Source organism: Gossypium raimondii, chromosome 11 (genome assembly GCF_025698545.1).
Source record: "Gossypium raimondii isolate GPD5lz chromosome 11, ASM2569854v1, whole genome shotgun sequence".
Taxonomy (NCBI): domain Eukaryota; kingdom Viridiplantae; phylum Streptophyta; class Magnoliopsida; order Malvales; family Malvaceae; genus Gossypium; species Gossypium raimondii.
This window is the reverse complement of record NC_068575.1, coordinates 10,069,716-10,092,170: the sequence shown is the minus strand read 5'-3', so window position 1 is coordinate 10,092,170 and position 22,455 is coordinate 10,069,716. Positions and strand designations below refer to the sequence as shown.

The window sequence follows — 22,455 nt, the reverse complement described above, 5'->3', positions numbered from 1 at the left end:
GGAATGTTGAGACCTTTTGGCTTTAAACATTAATCCAAGTTGTTTCAATGTCCATGGATGGTTAGAGAATGTATAGACTTTGAGCAATTTTCTTTGGTTTTAAATACTCACCCTAATTTTCTCAGTCATCTGTTGCTTTTTGCACTGAGGCAGTTCAACGTTGATGAATGCTTTTTGAACATGGATGCCTGGTTAGACAATGTTAAAACTTTGGGCAATTTTTATTTGGCTTTAATTGAACATTTATAAACGTGGCCTTCCTTCCATACATGTTTCTATACAAACTTCCTAACCTGTTCAAATCATTTTAACTACAGGGTCTCCTCGTTGAGCCCTACCAGTGGGGAACTTCATTTTCGCCTTCTTCTTAATTCACATAAGAAAAGAAAATGGTTAAAATTGCTCCAAGTCTCTGTACTCTTCAAACATTTATAATTTAGTCCCTCAACTTTTTAGATTTAAAAAATTAAATTTATTCTCTTAAATTAAAGTCCATTACAACACTACTTCTTTTATTACGCGGCTACTAGGTGAGCATTTTATTATTTCAAATGTCACACCAACAAATCTAATAAAATAATTTTAACGGCATTAATAATTGAATTTGAATTTTAGATTTGAAAAATGAAGAGACTAAATTCCTAAAAATAAAAGTAAAGAGACTAAATTTTAAATATATAAAGAGTACATGAAGCATGTTTTAACAAAATATATATCTGTACTATTATTTAAGCTCGGAGTGAGTTGGTGTGAATTAAGAAAATTACAAAAAACATTTTCGTATTTAAAATAATTTTTATGTTTATTTGTAAGATGTTGGATTCTTAGTTGGAAATTGGAATCCTAACAATATAAAAAACAATTTGTACTTATTTTTTTAAAAAAGTTTAACATTTAAAAAAGAATCCATATTAATCTAACAACTTATTTCTTAACCATCTTTATATTTTATTTATTTTTAATATATTTTTATTTCCACTCACCGCCAATTCTAGTTGAATAAAAAGCTTATTATTATTATTTCAAGAAAATTTTAACGTGAAATTGTTAATTGGGCTTGTAAATTTTGTTGACAAAGCCCGGAAAAACCCAACCAAAATTTGGGCGGGCTCTACTTTAATTCGGGCAAACAGATTCTCTCTTTCAACAATCCCACACGTGACATTCGCACGTGCGAGAACAGTCTCATTCCTCAACAGATCTCTCACTCGAACAACAAGATCTACAAAGCTCACTTTCTTCATTTTTTTCTGCGACCGAGCTCTTCGATTTCGATCAATTAATTTGTATATTTCTATCATCGTTAAAATTTGAGTGGTTAGCAATTCATTCATATTCAAGAATTAGAAAGAGAGAGAGACAGAGAGCGCTCTGAGGAGATGGCTTTCATGGCTGTTCTTGAATCCGATCTCCGCGCTCTCTCCGCCGAAGCACGACGCCGCCACCCCGCCGTCAAGGACGCTGCTGAACACGCCATATTAAAGGTCATAATTCACATTTATATGCAGCTGTTTAGTAGAATTGCTTGTATATGTTAGTTTATTTTGTCACATTTTCAAGTCTGATGTTTTAAGCTTGAAATGATTATTTAATGCGTCTTTTGTTTGCTCAGAAGAAGCGAAAAAGGTTAGAAGACAAAAGCAATGAAAACTTACTAGTTATTACAATATTACAATTTCGCTTTAATTTGATTCCGTGGAGCTTTTTGTTTTGTTTCGAAACATGAAATTCGACTCTAAGTTCCCATAAGTTTTGATATGCAAGTTTTGGTTAGATTCTAGACTCTTTATCATCTTTTTGAAAGTAAAATTAAGCTAAGTTCAGACGTTGAATGAAGGGTTTTCTTTTGGAGATAATGCTGTTAGTGGCACTTTAACTTTGGAAATTGATATTACCCTGTAGTTATCAAATTCTATGAAGCACTCTGTAAATCCTATGCATAACGTGGAAATAGTAGAATTAGAGGAGATGTTTTGCTACACTGATTTGTCTGACTGTAGCTGGTAGCAGCTGAGTTTGAAACTTATCTGTTTTGCAGCTTCGGACATTGTCAAGTCCCAGTGAAATTTCTCTTAATGAGGATATAGTACGGATTTTTTTGATGGCATGTGAGGTTAAAACTGTCAAGCTTAGTGTTATTGGCCTTTCATGTCTACAAAAGCTCATATCTCATGATGCGGTGGCCCCATCAGTTCTCAATGAGATACTTCCTACATTAAAAGATGTAAGTTTATGCTTGTATTTGTTTTGTGCTATATGTTCAACATAAACTTAGTTATGGATGGTTAATTTGTTCCACTGAAATCTTGCATTTGTGTTGCTCTTCTTGCAGCATGCTGAAATGCCAGATGAGAGTGTTCAATTAAAGACTCTACAGACTATATTAATAATATTTCAGTCACGGTTGCATCCTGAAAGTGAGGTGAACTGTGGTTACACGCATGTTTTCATTGTCTGACTGGTTTATGCTATGTGTTCTGGTTAAACTGAAGTCAGCAAATGGGCAGACTGAATTTCGTTAAACAAATTTCCTTAACTGAAGAATAAGCAAGACTTTTAGTATTTTGCCAATAACTTGATGCATTTGTATTGAATTACTAATTCTTGTATAGGATTTATGCGCATAATCTTAAGGTATGTTGGTAGTGAGAATATATTGAGCATACTTCCCATAGGTTTCTATTGGGAATTTATCGAGTATACTTCCCATAGGTATCTATTGGCTAGCCTGAGTAGGAATCCGTTTATTGCAGTTGGAAACACCAGATAAACTACATAAATATGAATTTAGAATATAAATGTTTTGCATGTAAACAGTAATTACACATTGGAATCATTGAAAGCTGTGAGGCTTCAGAAATGGCTGTATTAATTAATTATTAAGTTCAGTTTTCTTAACGTTCTGTTTTGTCTATTGCATAATTATCAGGAGAATATGGCTAAAGCTCTTGGCATTTGTCTTCAACTTCTTGAAAACAATCGATCTTCTGACAGTGTTCGGAAGTAAGTTGTTCTATAGGTCAAGAGGTTTCCATTAGCAACCTTCCCCTCATAGGCTTCTGTATTTTGCAGCAATGCTTCCCTCATTTTTTACTAACTTTCCCTTTTCATCTAAAATCCTTTTATTTTCAGCACTGCTGCTGCTACCTTCAGGCAGGCGGTAGCTTTGGTTTTTGAACATGTTGTCCTTGTTGAGTCTCTTCCAGCTGAAAAGTTTGGTTCTGGAAGTTACATATCTCGAACAAGCTCAGTTACTGGTGATGTTAATCGCAGTATGAATAATTCAGAGTATGTTGTTTTTGTGGATTTCATGCTTTACCAAAACCATTTTGTTATCTTCTCCCATATTTATATTTGTCCTGCAATTGTTAATATCTGGTATCCTTTGTGGGTGTGCATATGTCAATTAGTACCATTTTGTTTGTATCTATGCTCATCCAACTAGATATTGTTTGATTCTTATTTTTTTATGTAGTTTTTTTTTTAATGCCTAAGGTTTACTCTTGTTCATGTCAACATCTAAACTAACCAATGCATTGACAGGTTGGACAACAACTTTGTTTCTAGAAAGTCATCATTGATGAAGGAGACCGCAACTAGTTCTGGGAAGCTAGGGCTTCGTTTGCTTGAAGACCTGACAGCTCTTGCTGCAGGTGGATCTGTATGTGTTAATTTTAAAATGTTAGATTGTTTTTTTTTTTAATAACCAGATTGCTTCTCTAGAATTGATTACTAGTGGGTTTTAGGAATTTTTTACTCTATTAATGATTCCTTGAACTGACTGCATTTCATTGATAACAATGACAAATTAGAACAGAGCTTCTTATATGGATTGCTTTTTGGTTCTGCCTTGTAGGCTTGTTGGTTGCATGTTAGCTCTCTTCAACGGACATTTGCACTTGATATACTTGAGTGAGATATCTGTCTCTGCCTCTTCATATTTATGTGCTTTAACTTCTAGTCTCTTCTGGACATTTGCACTTAATGCTTTTGTTTTGCAGGTTCATCCTATCCAATTACGTGGCAATGTTCAAGATTTTGGTTCCTTATGAACAGGTAATAACGGAATTATCTGACTGAAAATATTCTTCTTATTTTGTCTAAGCATGCTAGTAAGACTTTTATAGTTGTAAAGTTTGTGTGGTACTTTAACAGGTCTTGCAGCACCAAATTTGTTCACTTTTAATGACTTCACTCCGAACCAACTATGAGGTAACTTCTCTGGTCTCTTGTGACAAAATCCATCTCTTGCCTACTAGAGCTTTTCCCCTTTTAAGGGCTTTCTTGAATTTATTTGGGCATTCTTCAGTTTTATTTTTGTGAATGTGCTTTCAGCTTGAAGGAGAAGTTGGAGAGCCATATTTCCGTCGCTTGGTCTTACGATCTGTTGCTCATATTATCAAGCTTTACAGTTCATCTCTTATTACGGAATGTGAGGTATGCTGTATTTATGGTTTTTTACATTCTTGAAATTATATGCTGATGTAGTAGATAAAATAAAGGTAAAAAGTAAAACTTGTCAACAATTTAGAAAGTGCTGGGGAACAGGCTGTGGTTCTAGAGTTTAGATAGGTGGGAAATGCTAAGTAGAGTCTAATGATTCAATGTGGATGAGAAAGTTAATTTTGGCATTTCTTCAGAGCTGAGGATTAAGTAACTGGGTAGTGGAAGTTAGGGCAACTAGTAAAAAGGCTCTATAACTAAGTTAATGTACTAATAGTATCATACCCTTTAGTATTAAGTTTTTGTAAATTTCATTTTGGTTTAATACCTTCTGTTTATGATAAAATTAAGACCCTTTTTTCAACATTATTTTCACTCAGTTCACCTTTGTGTATTTGCACTCCTAATTCTGCCAGTTCTTGTGGTATGCAGGTTTTCCTTAGCATGCTGATCAAATTAACTTTTCTTGATCTGCCATTATGGCATCGAATTCTTGTTCTCGAGATCCTAAGAGTAAAATCAACAACTTAGATGTGCCATATTTTCCTTTATGATTTATTTACAAATTGTTTAAAATTTGAAATTTGTCTAAACTTATATATGGGATTTGTCAGGGCTTTTGTGTGGAAGCACGGACATTACGCATCCTTTTCCAAAACTTTGATATGTAAGCTTGGTACCATCCACCTTTTTTCTCTGTCTGGTTGCATACATGTTTCTTAACTCTGCTAAGTGCTGATGTTGTTTCCTCTTCTTTTATTTATTTATTTGCGCTTTGAACATAATCTACTCTTCGTGGACTGTAATTTCGTGTCATTGGTGACTCAGTCCTTATCTGCCACCACTAATCCTCAGGATGGTAGATGTATCTTTTATGAAGTTAGGTCAAAGTTGTGGCATTCCTTTGCCCAGTCCATGTCTCAAGAGGCCAATGCTGCAGTTGTGCCATTAGCCAAAATTTGATGTGAATTTGATCAAAACATCATTCTTAATGTCCAATTTTATAATTTTTCTCATGTCAGTGCATATGTTGGTTTGATTAAATTCAAAATTCAATTAGTCATTTGTTACTCAATTTCAGATATCAAAGTTTGTTTTTGTTTCTTCCCTCCGCCCCTTCTTCACTAGTTGGTTAATTTTTGGAAAATAAGAGTAATCTCATGAATGCGCTCTTTCAGGCATCCAAAGAACACAAATGTCGTGGAGGGTATGGTTAAAGCTCTTGCTCGAGTTGTTTCAAGTGTACAGGTGAAATATTGTTCAATAAGTTTCAATCATGTCAGTTTTTCTTAGTTTCCTGTTCACAAGGATTTGATTGTCTCTAGGTGTATTTATTTGAAAATCTATAGTTTGTCTTTGTTTCACTGTTTGATTTTTGTTGGAATCCCTATAATTAAGGATAGAAACCTTACCTTATTACTAGTAGTTCCCTTGTAAATAGAAACTAATCTCATTTACTGATTCTTAGGAAATTAGGAATTATTTCCTTTAAAATAATTATTCCTCTCTTTATAATCTGTAAACAAAAGCAGCAGAAAAACACAGAATATTTTTCCTCTGAGTTTTTTCATGGCATCAGAGCTTTAGGATTCATTCGATCCTATTTTTTTCTCTAATTTCCCTTACTAAAAATTCCTTCGATTTAGTCCTCCAATGGGTGATATCAGTGAAAATTTCTCTGAAACTGAGACATCATAAATGACTCAGAATATCAATCAGGGAATCACTCAAGGTGAAGTTAATTCATCCCTTATAATCACTAATCATTGGCTAAATGGGAAGAACTTCCTGCAATGGTCTCAATCAGTTCTTATGGTGATTCGTGGTCGTGGCAAATTTAGGATACATCAATGGAGAAATTCCACGACCAACCATAGCTGATCCTACTTATGCCACTTGGGAACTCAACAATTCAATTGTAATGGCTTGGCTAATCAATTCGATGGAAGGCCATATAAGCCGCACCTATCTTTTTTTTAAAACTGCAAAAGACATGTAGGATGCAGTCAAAGAAAACTACTCAGATTTTGGAAACGCCTCCCAAGTATTTGAGATCAAGCTTAAGTTAAAGGATATCCGACAAGGAACACTCGAGGTAACTCACTACTACAACAATCTGAAAATTTTGTGGCAAAAACTGGATATGTACCATGAGGCAGATTGGGGTGAAGGCTTAGAACACAACAGGTTTATGACCTATCTCAACAATGAACGCCTTTATGAGTTTTTAGCAGGATTGAACCGTGAGTTAGATGAGGTCCGTGGCCGAATTCTGGGCAGATCACCTCTCCCAATGATCGGTGAAGCATTTGCAGAAGTTAGAACAGAAGAAAAGAGTCTTGTCATGATGGGAGATTCAAAGGAACCTAAACCTATGACCCCGATTTCTAACCGTCCTATTGAATCCTCTGCTCTCATCTCCAAAGGTCCACAGCCACAAAAACAACGTGCTGGAAATGATTCTGGATCAATAAGACCATGGTGTAGTCACTGCAATCGTGTTGGTCATACAAAAGAAAAATGCTTCAAACTCCATGGCTATCCTGAAAAAAACCAAAAGGATAATAAGACTGCCATGTTATCCTCCACTACTGCAGATGATGTTCTTGATGTTCGCTTAACCAAAACACAGCTTGAGACTCTCCATAAGATACTTGGTACTCCCACTACTCATGGATCTCTAGCCACTCAAGGTACTGCCCTCAACATTGCTTTTGAATCTAATAATCAATCTCCTTGGATACTCAATTCGGGTGCCTCTGATCACATGACAGGTGACTCCACGTTGTTTCACACCTACATTCCTTGTCATAACAAATCTCGAATCCGCATAGCTGAGGTTCTTACTCACCTATGGCTGGAATAGGAGAAGTACAAATGACAGAGAGTTTTTCTCTTGATAAAGTCCTACATGTCCCAAACTTGTCCTGTAATTTACTTTCAATTAGTAAACTTACTAAGGATGAAAAAGTTCTTGCTGAATTTTCTGCAATTGATTGTGTGATACAAGAACAGAAATCGGGGAGGATGATTGGCATTGCTAAAGTTGATGATGGACTATATATTTGGAATAAAAACAGTACACAAGGGGGATTGGCTTTATCCACTTCAAAAGAGGACACTATTATGTTATGGCATCGTAGGTTAGGACATCCAAACTTTGTGTATTTGAAAAAACATCTTTCGCTGTTATTTCGAAATAAAGTATTAATTCCTTGAAGTGTAAAATTTGTCAATTATCTAAACATACCCGTGTGCCATACCCATTAAAACCACATATTCAGTCCCAACCTTTTTCATTAATCCACAGTGACCTATGGGGAGCCAGCCGAGTGAAAAATATTACAGGGGCTAGATGGTTTATAACCTTCATTGATGATCATACTAGGGTCTGTTGGGTCTATCTACTCAAAGAGAAATCTGAAACACCCAAAGTATTCCAAAATTTTCACTCAATGATTCGAACCCAATTCAACTCTACCGTACATACCCTCTGTACTGACAATGGGAGAGAATACTTTAACTCTGTCTTAAGTCCATACCTTTCTGACTAAGGCATTATACACCAAAGCTCTTGTCCTGACACTCCTCAACAAAATGGGATCTCTGAGAGAAAAAATCGTCATCTCCTTGATGTGGCTCGAGCCATAATGTTCACCATGAATGTTCCAAAATACTTGTGGGGAGAAGCTGCCCTCACTGCCTGTTATCTCATAAACCGAATGCCATCAAAGATCCTCAATTTCCAAACACCTTTAAATACTCTTTTAAAGGCCTTCCCTCTATTTCATGTTCCTAATCTTCCAGCCAAAATATTCGGCTGTAAAGATTTTGCCCATAACTATCAACCAAATCAATCCAAACTTGATCCTCGAGCCCACACCTGCATCTTCATTGGATATTCCCCTACACAAAAAGGCTATAAGTGTTACTCACCAACATTTATTTGAATGTTTGTCTCTGGATGTTACCTTCTTTGAAAATGAACTATACTTTGCAGCATCTCATCTTCAGGGGGAGACTTTTAATGAAGATGAGACCCTTAATACTCTCCTCATTATACCTCCTGATCCTACTACTACTATCACAAACAAACCTATCCCAGATTTAGTTGCTGTTTCCCCTGCGTAGCAAGAATTTAACACCGTCCTTCCCTATAACAATACCTCCACCGAAGTACAACAGCCACCTGATCAAGGAAAACAAAAAATACAGGTTTACTCCTGACGGAATCGTTCTCCTGAAACTGATACAGCAGTGCCAATTACATCTCCAACCAAGGACTGTTTTGAAACAGAAGTCCCACCTCCGTCACCATCCATTTATCTTCCAATTGCAGTTCGAAAGGGTACAATGAGCTGCACTCAACATCCTATTTCTCGGTTTGTATCCTATGGAAATTATCTAAGTCTTACAAAGCTTTTGTGACTAATGTTGATTCTGTAAAATCTCCAAAAAATATAGAAGAGGCTCTTGAATCAGCTGAGTGGAGACAAGCCGTGATGGAAGAAATGAAGGCCCTCAAAAACAATGAAACATGGGAAGTCTCGGATCTACCTAAAGGGAAAAAAACCGTAGGGTGCAAATGGATTTTCACTACGATATTTAAACCTGATGGCCGTATTGACCGATACAAAGCTCGACTTGTGGCTGAGGGATTCACCCAAACTTATGGTCTTGACTACAATGAGACATTTGCACCGGTTGCCAAACTAAACACCGTTCGGGTTCTGCTATCTCTTGCTGCCAACCTTGATTGGCACTTGACTCAATTGGATGTAAAAAATGCTTTTCTCGACGAGGAATTAAATAAGGAGGTGTACATGTATTTCCCACCCGGGTTTGAAGAAAACAAGGACCAAGTGTGTAAGTTGAAGAAATCCTTGTATGGGCTGAAACAATCTCCACGAGCGTGGTTCAGCCAATTTGCAAAAGCTATGACTAGCAAAAATTACATTCAAGGACAGGCAGACCACACCATGTTCTACAAGCACTCGGAAGAGGGTAAATACTGCATCCTTATCGTTTATGTCGACGATATAATATTAACAGGAAATGACTCGAGCGAAATTTTGAGATTGAAAGAATTTCTTGGTACAGAGTTTGAACTTAAAGACTTGGGGAGTCTTAAATATTTTCTTGGTATAGAGGTAGCAAGGTCGAAAAAAGGTATCTTCATTTCCCAAAGGAAATATGTTCTTGATCTATTGTCGGAAGTTGGTTTGATGGGCAGCAAACCAGCCGAAACTCCTATGGAGTTTAACCTTAAATTGGGAACTAATGAGGATGGAGAAGAAATCGGCAGGAGGAGATATCAACGTCTAGTAGGAAGGCTCATCTACTTGTCTCACACCCGTCCAGACATAGCCTTCAGTGTGAGTGTTATTAGTCAGTATATGCATGCCCCGAGGGAGAAGCACTTGGAAGCTGCATATAGAATACTAAGATATCTAAAAGGAACTCCTGGTAAAGGTCTGTACTTCAAGAAGACTGTCAACCGAAGCGTGGAAGTCTACACTGATGCAGATTGGGCAGGTTCTGTTAATGATAGACGCTCTACAAGCGGCTATTGTAGTTATGTTTGGGGTAATCTCGTGAAGTGGAGGAGCAAAAAATAGTCTGTGGTAGCACACAGCAGTGCAGAGGCAGAGTATCGAGCACTATCTCATGGTATATGCGAAGGAATTTGGATACAAAGACTTATGGGAGAACTAAAAGTGCCTTATACCAGACCTATGAAGATGTACTGTGTCAACCAAGCTGCTGTCAGCATAGCACATAATCCTGTGCATCATGATCGGACCAAACATGTGGAAATAGATCGTCACTTTATAAAAGAAAAAATACACTCAGGAGAAGTATGCGTCACCTACCTACCTACTAGACAACAAGTTGCAGACATGTTAACTAAAAGTTTGAACAGAAACATGTTTGAAGAACTTATTGGCAAGCTGGGTTTGATTAACATCTACACTCCAGCTTGAGGGGGAGTGTTGGAATCCCTATAATTAAGGATAGAAACCTTACCTTATTACTAGTAGTTCCCTTGTAAATAGAAACTAATCTCAGTTACTGATTCTTAGGAAATTAGGAATTGTTTCCTTTAAAATAATTATTCCTCTCTTTATAATCTGTAAACTAAAGCAGTAGAAAAACACAGAATATTTTTCCTCTGAGTTTTTTCAATTTTTGTGAGGTTGAATAAATTTTAGCTTTCTGTAAGATTAAAATTTCGAGATTTTCCTTCACTTCAACCCTGCCATATTTCTTTCTCAATTTTTGTTCTCTATCATCTGTTGGCTCTGCCGTGACTTCATCAACTGTTTGTCTATTAACTTATGATAACTGGACTATTTTCTTGTTCATTGTGAGTTTTTACATTTAGACACTTTCAACTTGGGGAGTTTATTTTAGTACAGGTGAGATACCTGAGGACACATTAAACCCTTCTCTAACATCATTTTCTATCTGTTAGTTTCTTGAGACAAGTGAAGAGAGCCTGGCTGCAGTTGCAGGGATGTTCAGTAGCAAAGCTAAAGGTGATATGCTTTCTTTCTTGTTTTAAATTTTGGATTTGTAGTTCATCTTGTCCAATGTGCTTTGCTATCGTTGGCTATGTTTATCCTTAGTATCTGCTGATAAAATGAGAAATTGAAGATGTTCTTTATTTCATAATTTGTTTCACCATGGCAAACCCTATTCTTCTTTTAAAGACTTGTATTTTTGTTTCATTTGATCCAGCAACTTTGGAATTAAGAAAAAAAAATGCGTTGCCACTGTTTTCCAAAGATGACATGGTTTCTTTTTGACATTTGCAATTACTTGGAATTCAAACTGCTAGAATGTAGAAGATTGAAAATATGAAATGTGTCCATCTTCCTGTCTGGAAGAATGAAAGGAAATAATTTCATAGAACTGAGTATTACAGTGATTGCAAATGTGGTAGTGGCTTTTTTGTTTTATTTTGCATAAGTAGCGACGGATTGTTATTACTAGAACTGAAATTCTTCAGCAGTGCCACCCTGTAGTGTTCTTAACTGCTACATTTAGTTACTTATCTGTAAAAATACATCTGTAAAAAGAATGATCCTGTTGAAAAATCTGTAAATGAGTATCAATGGTGGCCAAATCTTTGAAATACAATAGAAATTTCCTAGGTCATATTGGTTTCATCGCACACAGCTCATAGCTCAATATATATGCAGATAGTTAGTTTTTAGACTTTAGAGATGTCCTTCTCTTAGTTAAATGGATTGATGTATCAGATGCATCCCCTCCATTAACAGTACATTGGTATCTAGACTTACAACTATTCCATAGTTTCTTGCTTAATAACTTTATTACTGTGATGTTGGTTTGTGATTGGCAGGAATTGAGTGGAGTCTTGACAATGATGCATCAAATGCTGCAGTCCTGGTTGCTAGCGAGGCACATGCTATTTCTGTGGCAATTGAAGGTTTGCTGGGTGTTGTCTTTACTGTAGCTTCACTGACTGATGAAGCTGTGGATGCTGGGGAGGTAAGTGGGAATGTGTCCTGTCTTATATAATGTTGTATGCTTTTCGTTTTTTACCAAATTTTCTATTCTCTTGATGCAAGCAGCTTGAATCTCCTAGATGTGATTATGTACCTTCAGCAAAATGTACGGGAAAAACTGCAGTTCTCTGTATTTCAATGGTTGATTCATTGTGGTTGACTATTCTTGATGCTCTGTCCCTTATTTTAGCAAGGTTGGGTGAATTTTTTTCTCTGAGTTTGTGTTTCTGTTTCTCTCAAGCAAAACCAGGTGTGTATGCATTCTAATTCTAGTTCAATTTGAAGGTCTCAAGGAGAGGCTATTGTGTTGGAAATATTAAAGGGGTATCAGGCATTTACTCAGGTAACCCTATATTGCATAATAAATTATAAATTGTCTGCTAATTTTGACTGCTATTTCTATCAATTCAACTAAGCCTTAATACCTATGGGTTGGATAATTTGTGTTTTAGTTCTTTCAAAAGCAACTTATAGTTGTTTTCACTCGTAGCCACCGGGTAACTATTAATATTTGTTCACTGCAGTAGAGGCCTAAATTTTCTAATGGACTCTATTTATTTAGATATGGGTGTTCCAATGCAAGATGATCATTTCTGCTGACCCTTTTTGAATATTCTGCAGGCATGTGGAGTACTTCATGCCATAGAGCCTTTAAATTCTTTCTTAGCATCACTTTGCAAATTTACGATCAATTTCCCAAACGAAGTGGAAAGAAGAAGGTATGGCTTAATGATTACAGTGGTTTCTGATTTCTGAAAAGGTTGTTTCCCTTTTTTTCCTACGGAGGTTTGGGGTCTAGTGTACAGGTTACTTTGGTTTCAAAAGTAATACTCTGTCTCCATCCTCCCTGAATCCCCCTTTTTAAGGTGTTCTTAATCAGTTTTTTGACAAAATAGTGTTATTAAATTTGTCCTTCGTTTCTTGCAACAAAAACACCGAAAAGAATATCAATAAGAGAAATCTATTTATTCTCATTGTTGCTTAAGAGTGACCCCATTTGCTTTTAAGGTTTTTTGAAATCATAGCCACTGCTATCAAGGTGACTAGTAACAAAGCCATGGAATGGAAGAGACCCAATATGGGGATTTAGCAAAATCTGGAAGATTAAGCTACTAGTCTAGCAAATGGCACAATGCCTTTGGAAATTGTTTGAAGCATAAATATAAAAAGCAGGATTGCCAGCATTAAAATATAGAAAATTAGGTAGCTTGAAGTGAAAGATGTAACCAATAACTTCACTAGAAGAGACCGATTGATTCCTTGTAAAAGAGAAGCTACAAGCAAAGTTCCTCATGAGTCCATCAATAAGTCACGATAAAGCTTCCGAATACAATTGTGATGGTGTGGGGCTTTTATAAATCTAAGATCATGATGTTAATATCTTAAGACAACTCTCATGATGGTTTCGTTTTTATGCTCTTGCACTTTTTTACAAATGTTGACGTTTGGGTTGCTCTTCAAAATAAGCTTGGTATTAACTATTGGCACATTTAATCTAATGTACATTGTTTGGTATTTTCTCTTTAAACATTTTATGCAATTGTTTAGCATGCTTAAGTGTTCTTTTTAAAGGTGATACATGCATAATTTGTTGTAGAAATATTTTTAGTGTATCCTCTTAAAGGTTGTACTAGCATTCTGACAATGCTTAAAATTGAGATTTCAGTGGCGTATTACTCTCTCCTGCATCAAAACGTTCTGATATAAATTCTGACCAGAGAGATAACATTGTCCTTACACCAAAGAACGTGCAGGTATCATGAATGGTTTCGTGAGTATGGTATATTCACTTAATTTTCCATATCATATAACAGATTAAACACTCTCGAAAAAGATACTTGGTTCTAATTGCACTCATGACCCAGGCTTTGAGGACTCTCTTCAACATTGCTCATAGACTACATAATGTGTTGGGCCCCTCTTGGGTATTGGTATGTTGGTCTGGTTTTTATATCTTTCTGAACTTGGTGAGAGTTCAAAATTATGATTGTTTATGATATATAAATGTAGGTGTTGGAAACTTTGTCTGCACTGGACAGAGCAATCCATTCGCCACATGCCGCCACACAGGTAATTTGGGAAGCATTTTTAGGTGTAATTTTTTCAGCAGCATCCCGTATCCATCTTGTTGTCATTCAATAAAATAAAGTTAGTAGTTTCAACAGCATTATACTGGAATAAGCAATAGTTTCCCTATTGCTGATGCCTTGTTTTCCCTTGAGACAGCTCAATTACGTCTTGGTGTTCTGAAAATGAATTTTTAAATTGTTAACCCATTCATTCAGTTCTGGCATTTGAACAGAGTTTATATCAATACACTCATTAAACTGTAAAAATCTCTTATTTTTTGTAACTACAGGAAGTTTCCACATCTGTGCCAAGAGTTACAAGAGCATCATCTGGTCAATACAGTGATTTCAGTATTCTCTCCTCTTTAAATTCTCAGGTATTAGAAACTAGTACTTTTTGGTAGTGGTATGATAGCTGATAAAGGCTTGGGGAACTCTAATGGAAAGTTTTGACCTTGACTGTTCCTTTTGTCCATATTCTCTTATGTAGTCAATGGCCAAACTTTGAGGATTTTCAAAAATCCATTGTAAAAAGTGGATGGTGTTCCAGAATATTTAGAACTACCTGTTTTATGTTTTTCTTCCATTTTTTTTCCTTCTAGTTTCCACTACCCTTTCTATCTTGTAAATAACTAATAATAAGGTGCATTATCTAACCTTCTGTTTTTTTCTTGAAAGCTGTTCGAGAGCTCAGCACTTATGCACATATCTGCTGTTAAGTCACTTCTTTCTGCACTTTGTCAATTGTCACATCAATGCATGCTTGACACTTCAAGTGGTTTTGGACCATCAACAAGTCAGAAAATTGGGAGTATCAATTTTTCAGTTGAAAGAATGATATCCATCCTTGTCAACAATCTTCACCGTAAGTAGTATGGTTTTGCTGATGTTTCTTGAAGTTTCATAATCATAATAGATGACATTATCATAGGTTCATGCCTCACATCAATATTCACAAATCTTCCCATGTTTGAATTTTTGCAGATTTATCTGCTCTTCATGCTTATGTTTGTTATTAACTTATTATAAAGAGCGTAACTACCAAAACCTTCAGCAATATGAAGAATAATTTGGCTTAAATTTTTATCGATTTTTTCCTGGTATAGGTGTTTTACCATTGTGGGATCAAGTTGTTGGGCACTTTCTTGAGGTGATCATAACTTATACTTCTCATTCAATGAGTAATGCTAGCATTATTTAGAGTTTAGATCTTTCATGACAAAAAGAAATGCTGCAGCTTGCTGACAATTCTAATCAGCATTTGAGAAACATGGCACTTGATGCGTTGGATCAATCAATTTGTGCTGTTTTAGGTTCTGAAAATGAAGATCATGCATTGTCCAGATCTGATGACAATTCTCAGGATGTGAGAACTTCTTTTTTATGACTGGATTAACTATATAATTTGAGGACATATTTGTGTGTGTATGTATATTCATGCTGCTTATAGTTACTCTTCTCTGTGTGTGTGTGTGTAGTTAGAAAGTAATGAAACAGAACTAAGGCTGCTTGAATCTGCTGTCATATCTCCTCTGAGGGTCCTATTTTCTTCTTCTCAAAGCATTGATGTCCGTGCTGGGTCATTGAAAATTCTTCTGCATGTCTTGGAGGTATATGCTACAGCAGGGAAACTGATTGAAGCTTAAGTTAATTACATGTCAACTATGCTCATTTTGTTTTTAATTACAAATGCTTTCCCAGAGGTGCGGAGAAAAATTGCGATACTGTTGGCCTGATATACTTGAATTGTTGAGGTTTGCCTTCTTCTCTGCTGTTTACTTCCACTTTATTTTTTGTCGTTTGGGGGGGGGGTGTTGTTAGGCATTCTGAGATTTCTGATAATTTACTTCATTTTATCTGGTTCTGTTTTGTCAGTCATCTCTGCTTTTTCTCTCATTTAGGTCAGTTGCAGATGCATCTGAAAAGGATCTTGTCACTCTGGGTTTCCAGGTTTGTGAATCTTTGCCTGAGAAATGTTGGGGAAATTCATATTAATCTTCTGAAATCGTCTTTCCTTCGTTACACAAGCACATACATGCTGATATTATGGTTGGTTCTATAAAGTAAGTTCGACCTAACTTTTTCTTTTACTATATAGAGCCTGCGTGTGATTATGAATGATGGACTTTCATCCATACCTCCAGACTATCTCAATGTGTAAGATCCCGGGTGATTAAATTTTTAATTGTTTTATTGGTTTATTTTTACAAGATTATTTTGACCATTGGAAGGACACGTGCAATACTAGAGGGTAACAAAATATGCATCTGAAAATTGCAGATGTATTGATGTTACTGGAGCATATGGTGCTCAAAAAACCGAGTTGAATATAAGCTTGACTGCAATTGGGCTATTATGGACTACAACGGACTTTATTGTGAAGGGATTGTCACATGAGTCTGTAGAAGAGAAGGAAACGGGTAAAGTGCCATTATATTTTTATCTCATCATTGTTTGAGTGCATGTTCTTGTGAGTGGTATTAATTTACACTCAGGAAACAACTACAGAAATTATGGAGGTTATTTCTGTTTCAAATAAAATGGATGGTCAAAATGGGGAAGAGCAGACAGACAATATATCTGTTGACATGAACAGCCATTCTCCCTCAGCCAATATGGTGGACCGAGATAAGTTGATAGTCTCTGTTTTCTCATTGCTTCAAAAACTTGGAGCTGATGAAAGGCCAGAGGTACGATTAACTTTCCTGTTATAATGGTGTTTATGTTTTATTTCTGTTTCTGCCATTCTCATTCTACAAATCAACTGGTGCTAGGTGCTAAAGAATTTCCTAAAATCCTAGCAACCAGGAAATAAACAGATGAATGAAAATATTGAGATTGGGTAATATCTATGTCTGTGTTGCTCATGGTGAGATATGTTTGATGGTCCACATTAGATATGTGGCTGTTGGAAAGTCTTTTCTTGGAGAGGAGACCTTGCATAAAAATGCTAATATTTTTATTTAAACGTAAATGCTTAGTACCTGTGCTTTGAAGCTGGTAGTTTCTTAACAGGTTCAGTTTCTCTGTAAGATGTTGGTTTTTCAAAGATGTGTATCTCATTCAAGAATTGACTAGCTTCGTATGCTTAACTTGAAGTTTGATGTATTCAAGTAACAGGCTTTAGTGATGCTAGTTAACAATGGACGCTTGACAAGATCTGTTAGACAAGAAAATTTATTCTCCTCGACATTTTTAATTCTTGTTATAGTTAACCTTCTCGTTACCTTCTATTGTCATATTCAAACCTTTTGAAATCCTCCTGTTGGGCTTTATTTGGATTCAAGCTGTGATTTGATTGCCATTGGATATTTAAATCCTTTAATTATGTTAAATTTAACGTATAATGTAGGTTAGAAATTCAGCTATCAGGACACTCTTTCAAATTCTTGGAGGTCATGGGCAAAAACTTTCAGAAAGCATGTGGGAGGACTGTCTCTGGAATTATGTTTTCCCAACATTAGATCGTGTTTCCCATATGGTAGGGTAATCAGCTGTCAAGGACACAAAAAGACTTTTACTTAACTTTGTAAATAGGCTTCAAGGATTTTGCTTGCAGGCAGCAACTTCATCAAAGGATGAATGGCAAGGGAAAGAACTTGGAATTCGAGGAGGAAAAGCAGTTCACATGCTTATTCATCATAGGTAATAAAATAATTCTGGCTGCATGTATCTATTCATATGTAGTCAGTTTACATTATTTTATCATAATTATAGACAGTCATTTCTCTTGCTATATGACTTTCTGATCCTTAAAAAAATAAATGTAGTCGGAACACAGCTCAGAAACAATGGGATGAAACACTTGTACTAGTCTTCAGTGGAATAGCACGATTGTTGCGTTCTTTCTTTCCTTTCCTCAGAAGCTTAAACAATTTCTGGTCGGGTATGACCATAATTTGGTTCCTTTGATGAATCTATAGTTTTATCTTTCCAGCGCTGCCACCCCCCCCTTTCTTTTCCTTGCTGCTAAGATTTCCCAGAAAATTCACTTTTTTTTTGCAGGGTGGGAATCTTTGCTTCTCTTTGTAAAAAATAGCATTTTCAATGGTAGTAAAGAGGTTTCTCTTGCAGCAATAAATTGTTTACAGACAACCGTGCTTGGTCATTGCAGCAAGGTGCTTCTAAAACTTTATCATCTATAGTGGAAATTCATGCTTTGAAGTTAGCTAATTTCATTCAACCTCTTCAAAACCCTGTTAAAATACTCACTTAAGCCATAAAGTAAATACTTTCTTTTTAGGGGAACTTTCCAACGCCTTACCTTGTCTCAGTACTAGATGTCTATGAGGTTTTTCTTCAAAAATCACCAAACTACAATGGTAGTACAACTATCAAGGTGAAGCAGGAGGTTTTGCTCGGTCTTGGTAATCTTCTATTTTTATCTTAGTTGAATTTATTTGCAAAAATAAAGTAAAATGCATGCACAATTATACGAATCATTCACCTCTTAAGTTAACAAATTGATTTACAAGACAGATAATTGTTACATTATTTCCAACTCCAAAATGAAGAACCATGTTTTGGATATGCTTATGTATTTTATAATTTCTTCAAACTTGATAGGAGAACTGTATGTGCAAGCACAAAGGATGTTTGATGATCAAATGTACAAACGGTTGCTTGCAATCATTGGTTTGGCAATCAAGCAGACTGTGACAAAAAGTGACAACTGTGAAGCTGAGCCTGTAAGTGTTTTTATGAACAAAGCTTATTTTATAGTTCAATATCTCTTTTGGTTCTTGAAAATAAGATAGGAGTTTGAAATGTCAAAATCAACTACTAGATGTAGCAAAGATCAACAATTATGTGCGCTTACTGGGTTTGACACCAGCTAAATCTTCCCTTTCCTCATCTTAACCTTGATATTTTATGGGCTGGCCTGGGTTCATTGTTTGAAGAAGTTATTTAAGTAATCCTTTGTTCTTGTTGTGAACTTCCAATATTTCCATGCATTTTTGGCAAATTATGGATTCTTTTTTCTATGAGGACTGGCTGTGGCTTTGAATTGACCATAACAGTTACTGTGTTAGTTGTAGCCTTAGAGCCTAATTGGTAGTGCCACCCCCTTATACAAATGGGTCGAAGGGAGGTGGCCCACTAAATCACAGAGTATTTACAAGGCAAATAATCCCAAACCCAAAAGCTGCTTTGAATATTTTGTAGCATTCATTTGCATGAATTTATGCTGCACTTTTGCAGGGACATGTTCCTCATTTGTTACGAACTGTGCTGGAAGTCTTGCCAATGTTACGCCCAGCTGAGCACCTTTCTTCAATGTGGCTCATTCTTCTACGAGAACTCTTACAATATCTTCCAGGCCAAGATTCTCCTCCGCAGGGTGAGGAAGAGGAGGCAGGAGAAGTTAGCACTAGTGATCATATTCCAGGTACAGAAAAGGCTTCACTGCAGTTAATCAGAAATCTTTGACTATACCTTGATAAACGAGAAGCTCAGATTTTATGTATTATTTCTGCAGATGTTAATGTGAAAATGAAGTGTGAGACGCCCAATGATACTGCCTCCGCCTCTGTGCAGAAGGCTGAACTTCCATCTCCGACCTCCAGTTCTGCTCAAGAAGCAACAGTTAATATCCCCAGTTATTTGTTGGCAGAAAAACTTATTCCCGTTCTGGTAGATCTCATTCTACAAGCTCCAGCAGTTGAAAAGTATATCATTTTTCCGGAAGTTATACATAGCCTTGGGAGGTATATGATACTGCATTTGCTGATGCGTAATATTTTCTACTGTGACTATTTTTACAGTCTATTTTCTAGGTTTTAATATCTGCAAGCGGTAGGTAACCGATATTTGTGTCCGTTTAATTGATAGAATCTGATTTTGGTATCTGCCCAAAGAACAAATATACTCCTTTATATCTGTTTCTTGAGTTTGTTATAGGGACTGAAGTAATTATTTTTTAATTGCTTCTATAATTGTTAATTTTGTTAGGTCAATGACAACGAGAAGAGACAATCCCGATGATTCACTTTGGAGATTAGCTGTTAAGGGCTTTAATCGTATGCTTGTTGGTGATATCAGCGAAACAACCGTGGACAGTGGACCAGATTCAAAATTTAGTAAGCCTGCAAGGTTGCGTATATGGAAAAAAGTTGCTGATGTCTATGAAATATTTCTTGTGGGTTATTGCGGGCGTGCTCTTCCTTCCAATTCCCTCTCACCTGCCACACTCAAGGATGATGAGTCCCTTGAGATGACCATTGTAGACATTCTGGGTGAGCAGATTCTTAAGTCCCCAATTGATGCCCCTATTGAGGTAAGCAATCCCCTTATAAAGCATCGTTAGCTCAAGTTCTAGTTTTTTTATTTTGCTTTTTACCACCTAAAATCGGTTCTACTTTTTGATTAAAGATGTGTTAGTTCAAAGTCCTAATTCTTTTGTTTATGTTAACAGATTCTGCAACGACTTGTTTCTACCTTGGACCGCTGTGCATCTCGTACATGCTCTTTACCTGTTGAGACTGTGGAACTTATGCCTCTCCATTGTAGTAGGTTTTCCTTGAAATGCTTACAGACATTATTTTCCCTGAGCAGGTAATAAAAGACAATTTAGTATTATATTTTGTCCCATGTCCTATGGTAACTTTCATATGTTATAACTGATATTATAAAGCCTGATCACAGTTGCATTAGCAAAATGGTGCACATTGTAGACTTAACCTATAGAAAGTCTAGTTGTATTAAAATGCTTTCTTGTCAAACTAGAAAAATGTCCATATGTAGCATTCCAATAACCTTTTTCATTTCCTTTTAGTAACAAGAATTTGGGTAGACTTGATTTTCTCCTAGTTTTTTGATGTATTTAGAGGATCCTTGTAAGTTCATATTTACATACCATGTCTGGATATATGTTGGACATGGTATTTCAAAAACTTGAAGAGTCATAGCAGCATAGAATTCATCTTGTTTCTATTCTTGCTGTGAGCATCTCCTTATCTCTGGAATGGATTATATAGCCTTTGATGTCTGCTTTATTTCAATCTTTTGATCTTGTCACAACATTCTCACAGCTTTAGTGATGAAGAGGGTAATTGGAGTTTGACGAGATCTGAGGTCAGCAAACTAGTGATCATGGTACTCATGATGAGATGTGAATGCATCTTAAATAGATTTTTAGCTGATGAAAAGGATGTTGGTAAGTATAGTTTCTTTTTGTAATCCAATTCTTAAAATGTTAACTTCTTTTGCTTAGGTTCACTTACTGACCCAATGTATGAAACCCTGAACTTTAATCTGCCTACAGGTGATCGTCCTCTACCAACAGTAAGGCTTGAAGAAGTAATCTTTGTCCTTCAGGAACTAGCTCGTCTCGTGATTCATTCTGACACTGCATCAGTTCTTCCTCTGAATCCCCATTTAAGAAGTACCCTAGCAGAGGGAAGTTCTGGCAAGCAACCACATCTGCTTGTTCTTTTTCCCTCCCTCTCCGAACTAGTTGTATCGAGGTGAGAGTAATAAGTAGATCTATACTAAAATTAGACATTGTTTACGATTACATTGTTTTTATTTTAATGGAATTCACTTCTCCATTTAACAATTTCTTTATCCGTAATTCTGACTAAACCGAACTATAATGCATTTGGATGGGCAGGGAAGGTAGAGTAAGAGAGCTGGTAAAAGATTTGCTCAAACTCATTGCAAAGGAACTGACTTTAGAGAAAGTTAACACAGGCTGTTGATACACAAACGTTTTGCTCTTTTTTCTTTTTTTGGGATAAAAAATGTACTACCGAGTCATATTCTTTTACATGCTTGTTAATTTGAGAGGTTGGAATAGGTTAATCCTCTGATTTTCTATTATTATCATTGTTATTTTGGTATATTAGTTTGTTTGTATATTATAGGACAAAGGCCAGGTTTTGTTGTATTCAAAGTAGTGTGAGCTGAGGATATTCACTTTTTTCCGTAATGAGTATGTCACATGCAAAATTATTGACTTTTTATTTATTTTGGTTGAAAAAGTGCTTTAAAATTTTAGCTATTGAAGTTCGTACAAACTATTATTTGAGTTCAAAAAAGAGTGTCCGAAAGAAGAGAAGGTAAAATTCCAATCCTAACACCACAAAAAAAGTAGTAATGGTACATTTTGTGAAGTCTCAATGAAAAAGAGAATAATTGTTGCATTTCTTATTGAAGGATTTCCTGCTTTAGGTACATAAATAAATAACCAACTAAAACTAGTAACCCCAAGAAGTACTTCCATACATCAGGGAGACTTATTCAAAACACCAAATGGATACTACCCAAGAGACACATTAATACACCCCTTCACCGGGCATCGGGTAAATGCTTGCTTAAGAGGTGGCTTGGTTAATGTACAGCAAGTTGATTTGCAACATGAACGTGATTAACAAAGCCTTAGCTGAGTTTGAACATGATTTCAAACA

General features: G+C 36.1%; 1 protein-coding gene across 4 annotated transcripts; it reads left to right on the top strand.

Moving 5' to 3' along the window:
- The first annotated feature begins 1,205 nt into the window (after positions 1 to 1,205).
- On the top strand, positions 1,206 to 22,029 carry LOC105804726 (uncharacterized). Of its 4 annotated transcripts, XM_012637432.2 has the most exons (44): positions 1,206 to 1,484; positions 2,039 to 2,224; positions 2,333 to 2,422; positions 2,930 to 3,003; positions 3,133 to 3,288; positions 3,544 to 3,661; positions 3,857 to 3,912; positions 4,002 to 4,056; positions 4,156 to 4,212; positions 4,336 to 4,437; positions 4,876 to 4,956; positions 5,058 to 5,110; positions 5,622 to 5,691; positions 10,919 to 10,982; positions 11,813 to 11,961; positions 12,045 to 12,172; positions 12,264 to 12,321; positions 12,600 to 12,697; positions 13,645 to 13,732; positions 13,844 to 13,909; positions 13,989 to 14,048; positions 14,338 to 14,424; positions 14,726 to 14,912; positions 15,154 to 15,197; positions 15,285 to 15,413; positions 15,526 to 15,657; positions 15,749 to 15,801; positions 15,949 to 15,997; positions 16,146 to 16,204; positions 16,328 to 16,467; positions 16,556 to 16,737; positions 17,400 to 17,528; positions 17,607 to 17,692; positions 17,818 to 17,933; positions 18,053 to 18,165; positions 18,291 to 18,414; positions 18,614 to 18,735; positions 19,250 to 19,436; positions 19,527 to 19,755; positions 20,000 to 20,324; positions 20,463 to 20,602; positions 21,079 to 21,203; positions 21,312 to 21,513; positions 21,660 to 22,029. In XM_012637432.2, exons 1-44 carry the CDS (start codon positions 1,380 to 1,382, stop codon positions 21,745 to 21,747), a joined length of 4,962 nt encoding a protein of 1,653 aa, XP_012492886.1. In that variant the 5' UTR covers positions 1,206 to 1,379; the 3' UTR covers positions 21,748 to 22,029. The 4 variants fall into 4 exon arrangements, with proteins under 4 accessions (XP_012492886.1, XP_012492887.1, XP_012492888.1 ...); XM_012637433.2 differs by lacking the exons at positions 1,206 to 1,484; positions 2,039 to 2,224; positions 2,930 to 3,003; positions 3,133 to 3,288 and having other exon boundaries at positions 2,406 to 2,422; XM_012637434.2 differs by lacking the exons at positions 1,206 to 1,484; positions 2,039 to 2,224; positions 2,333 to 2,422; positions 2,930 to 3,003; positions 3,133 to 3,288 and having other exon boundaries at positions 3,595 to 3,653.
- Positions 22,030 to 22,455: the final 426 nt, after the last annotated feature.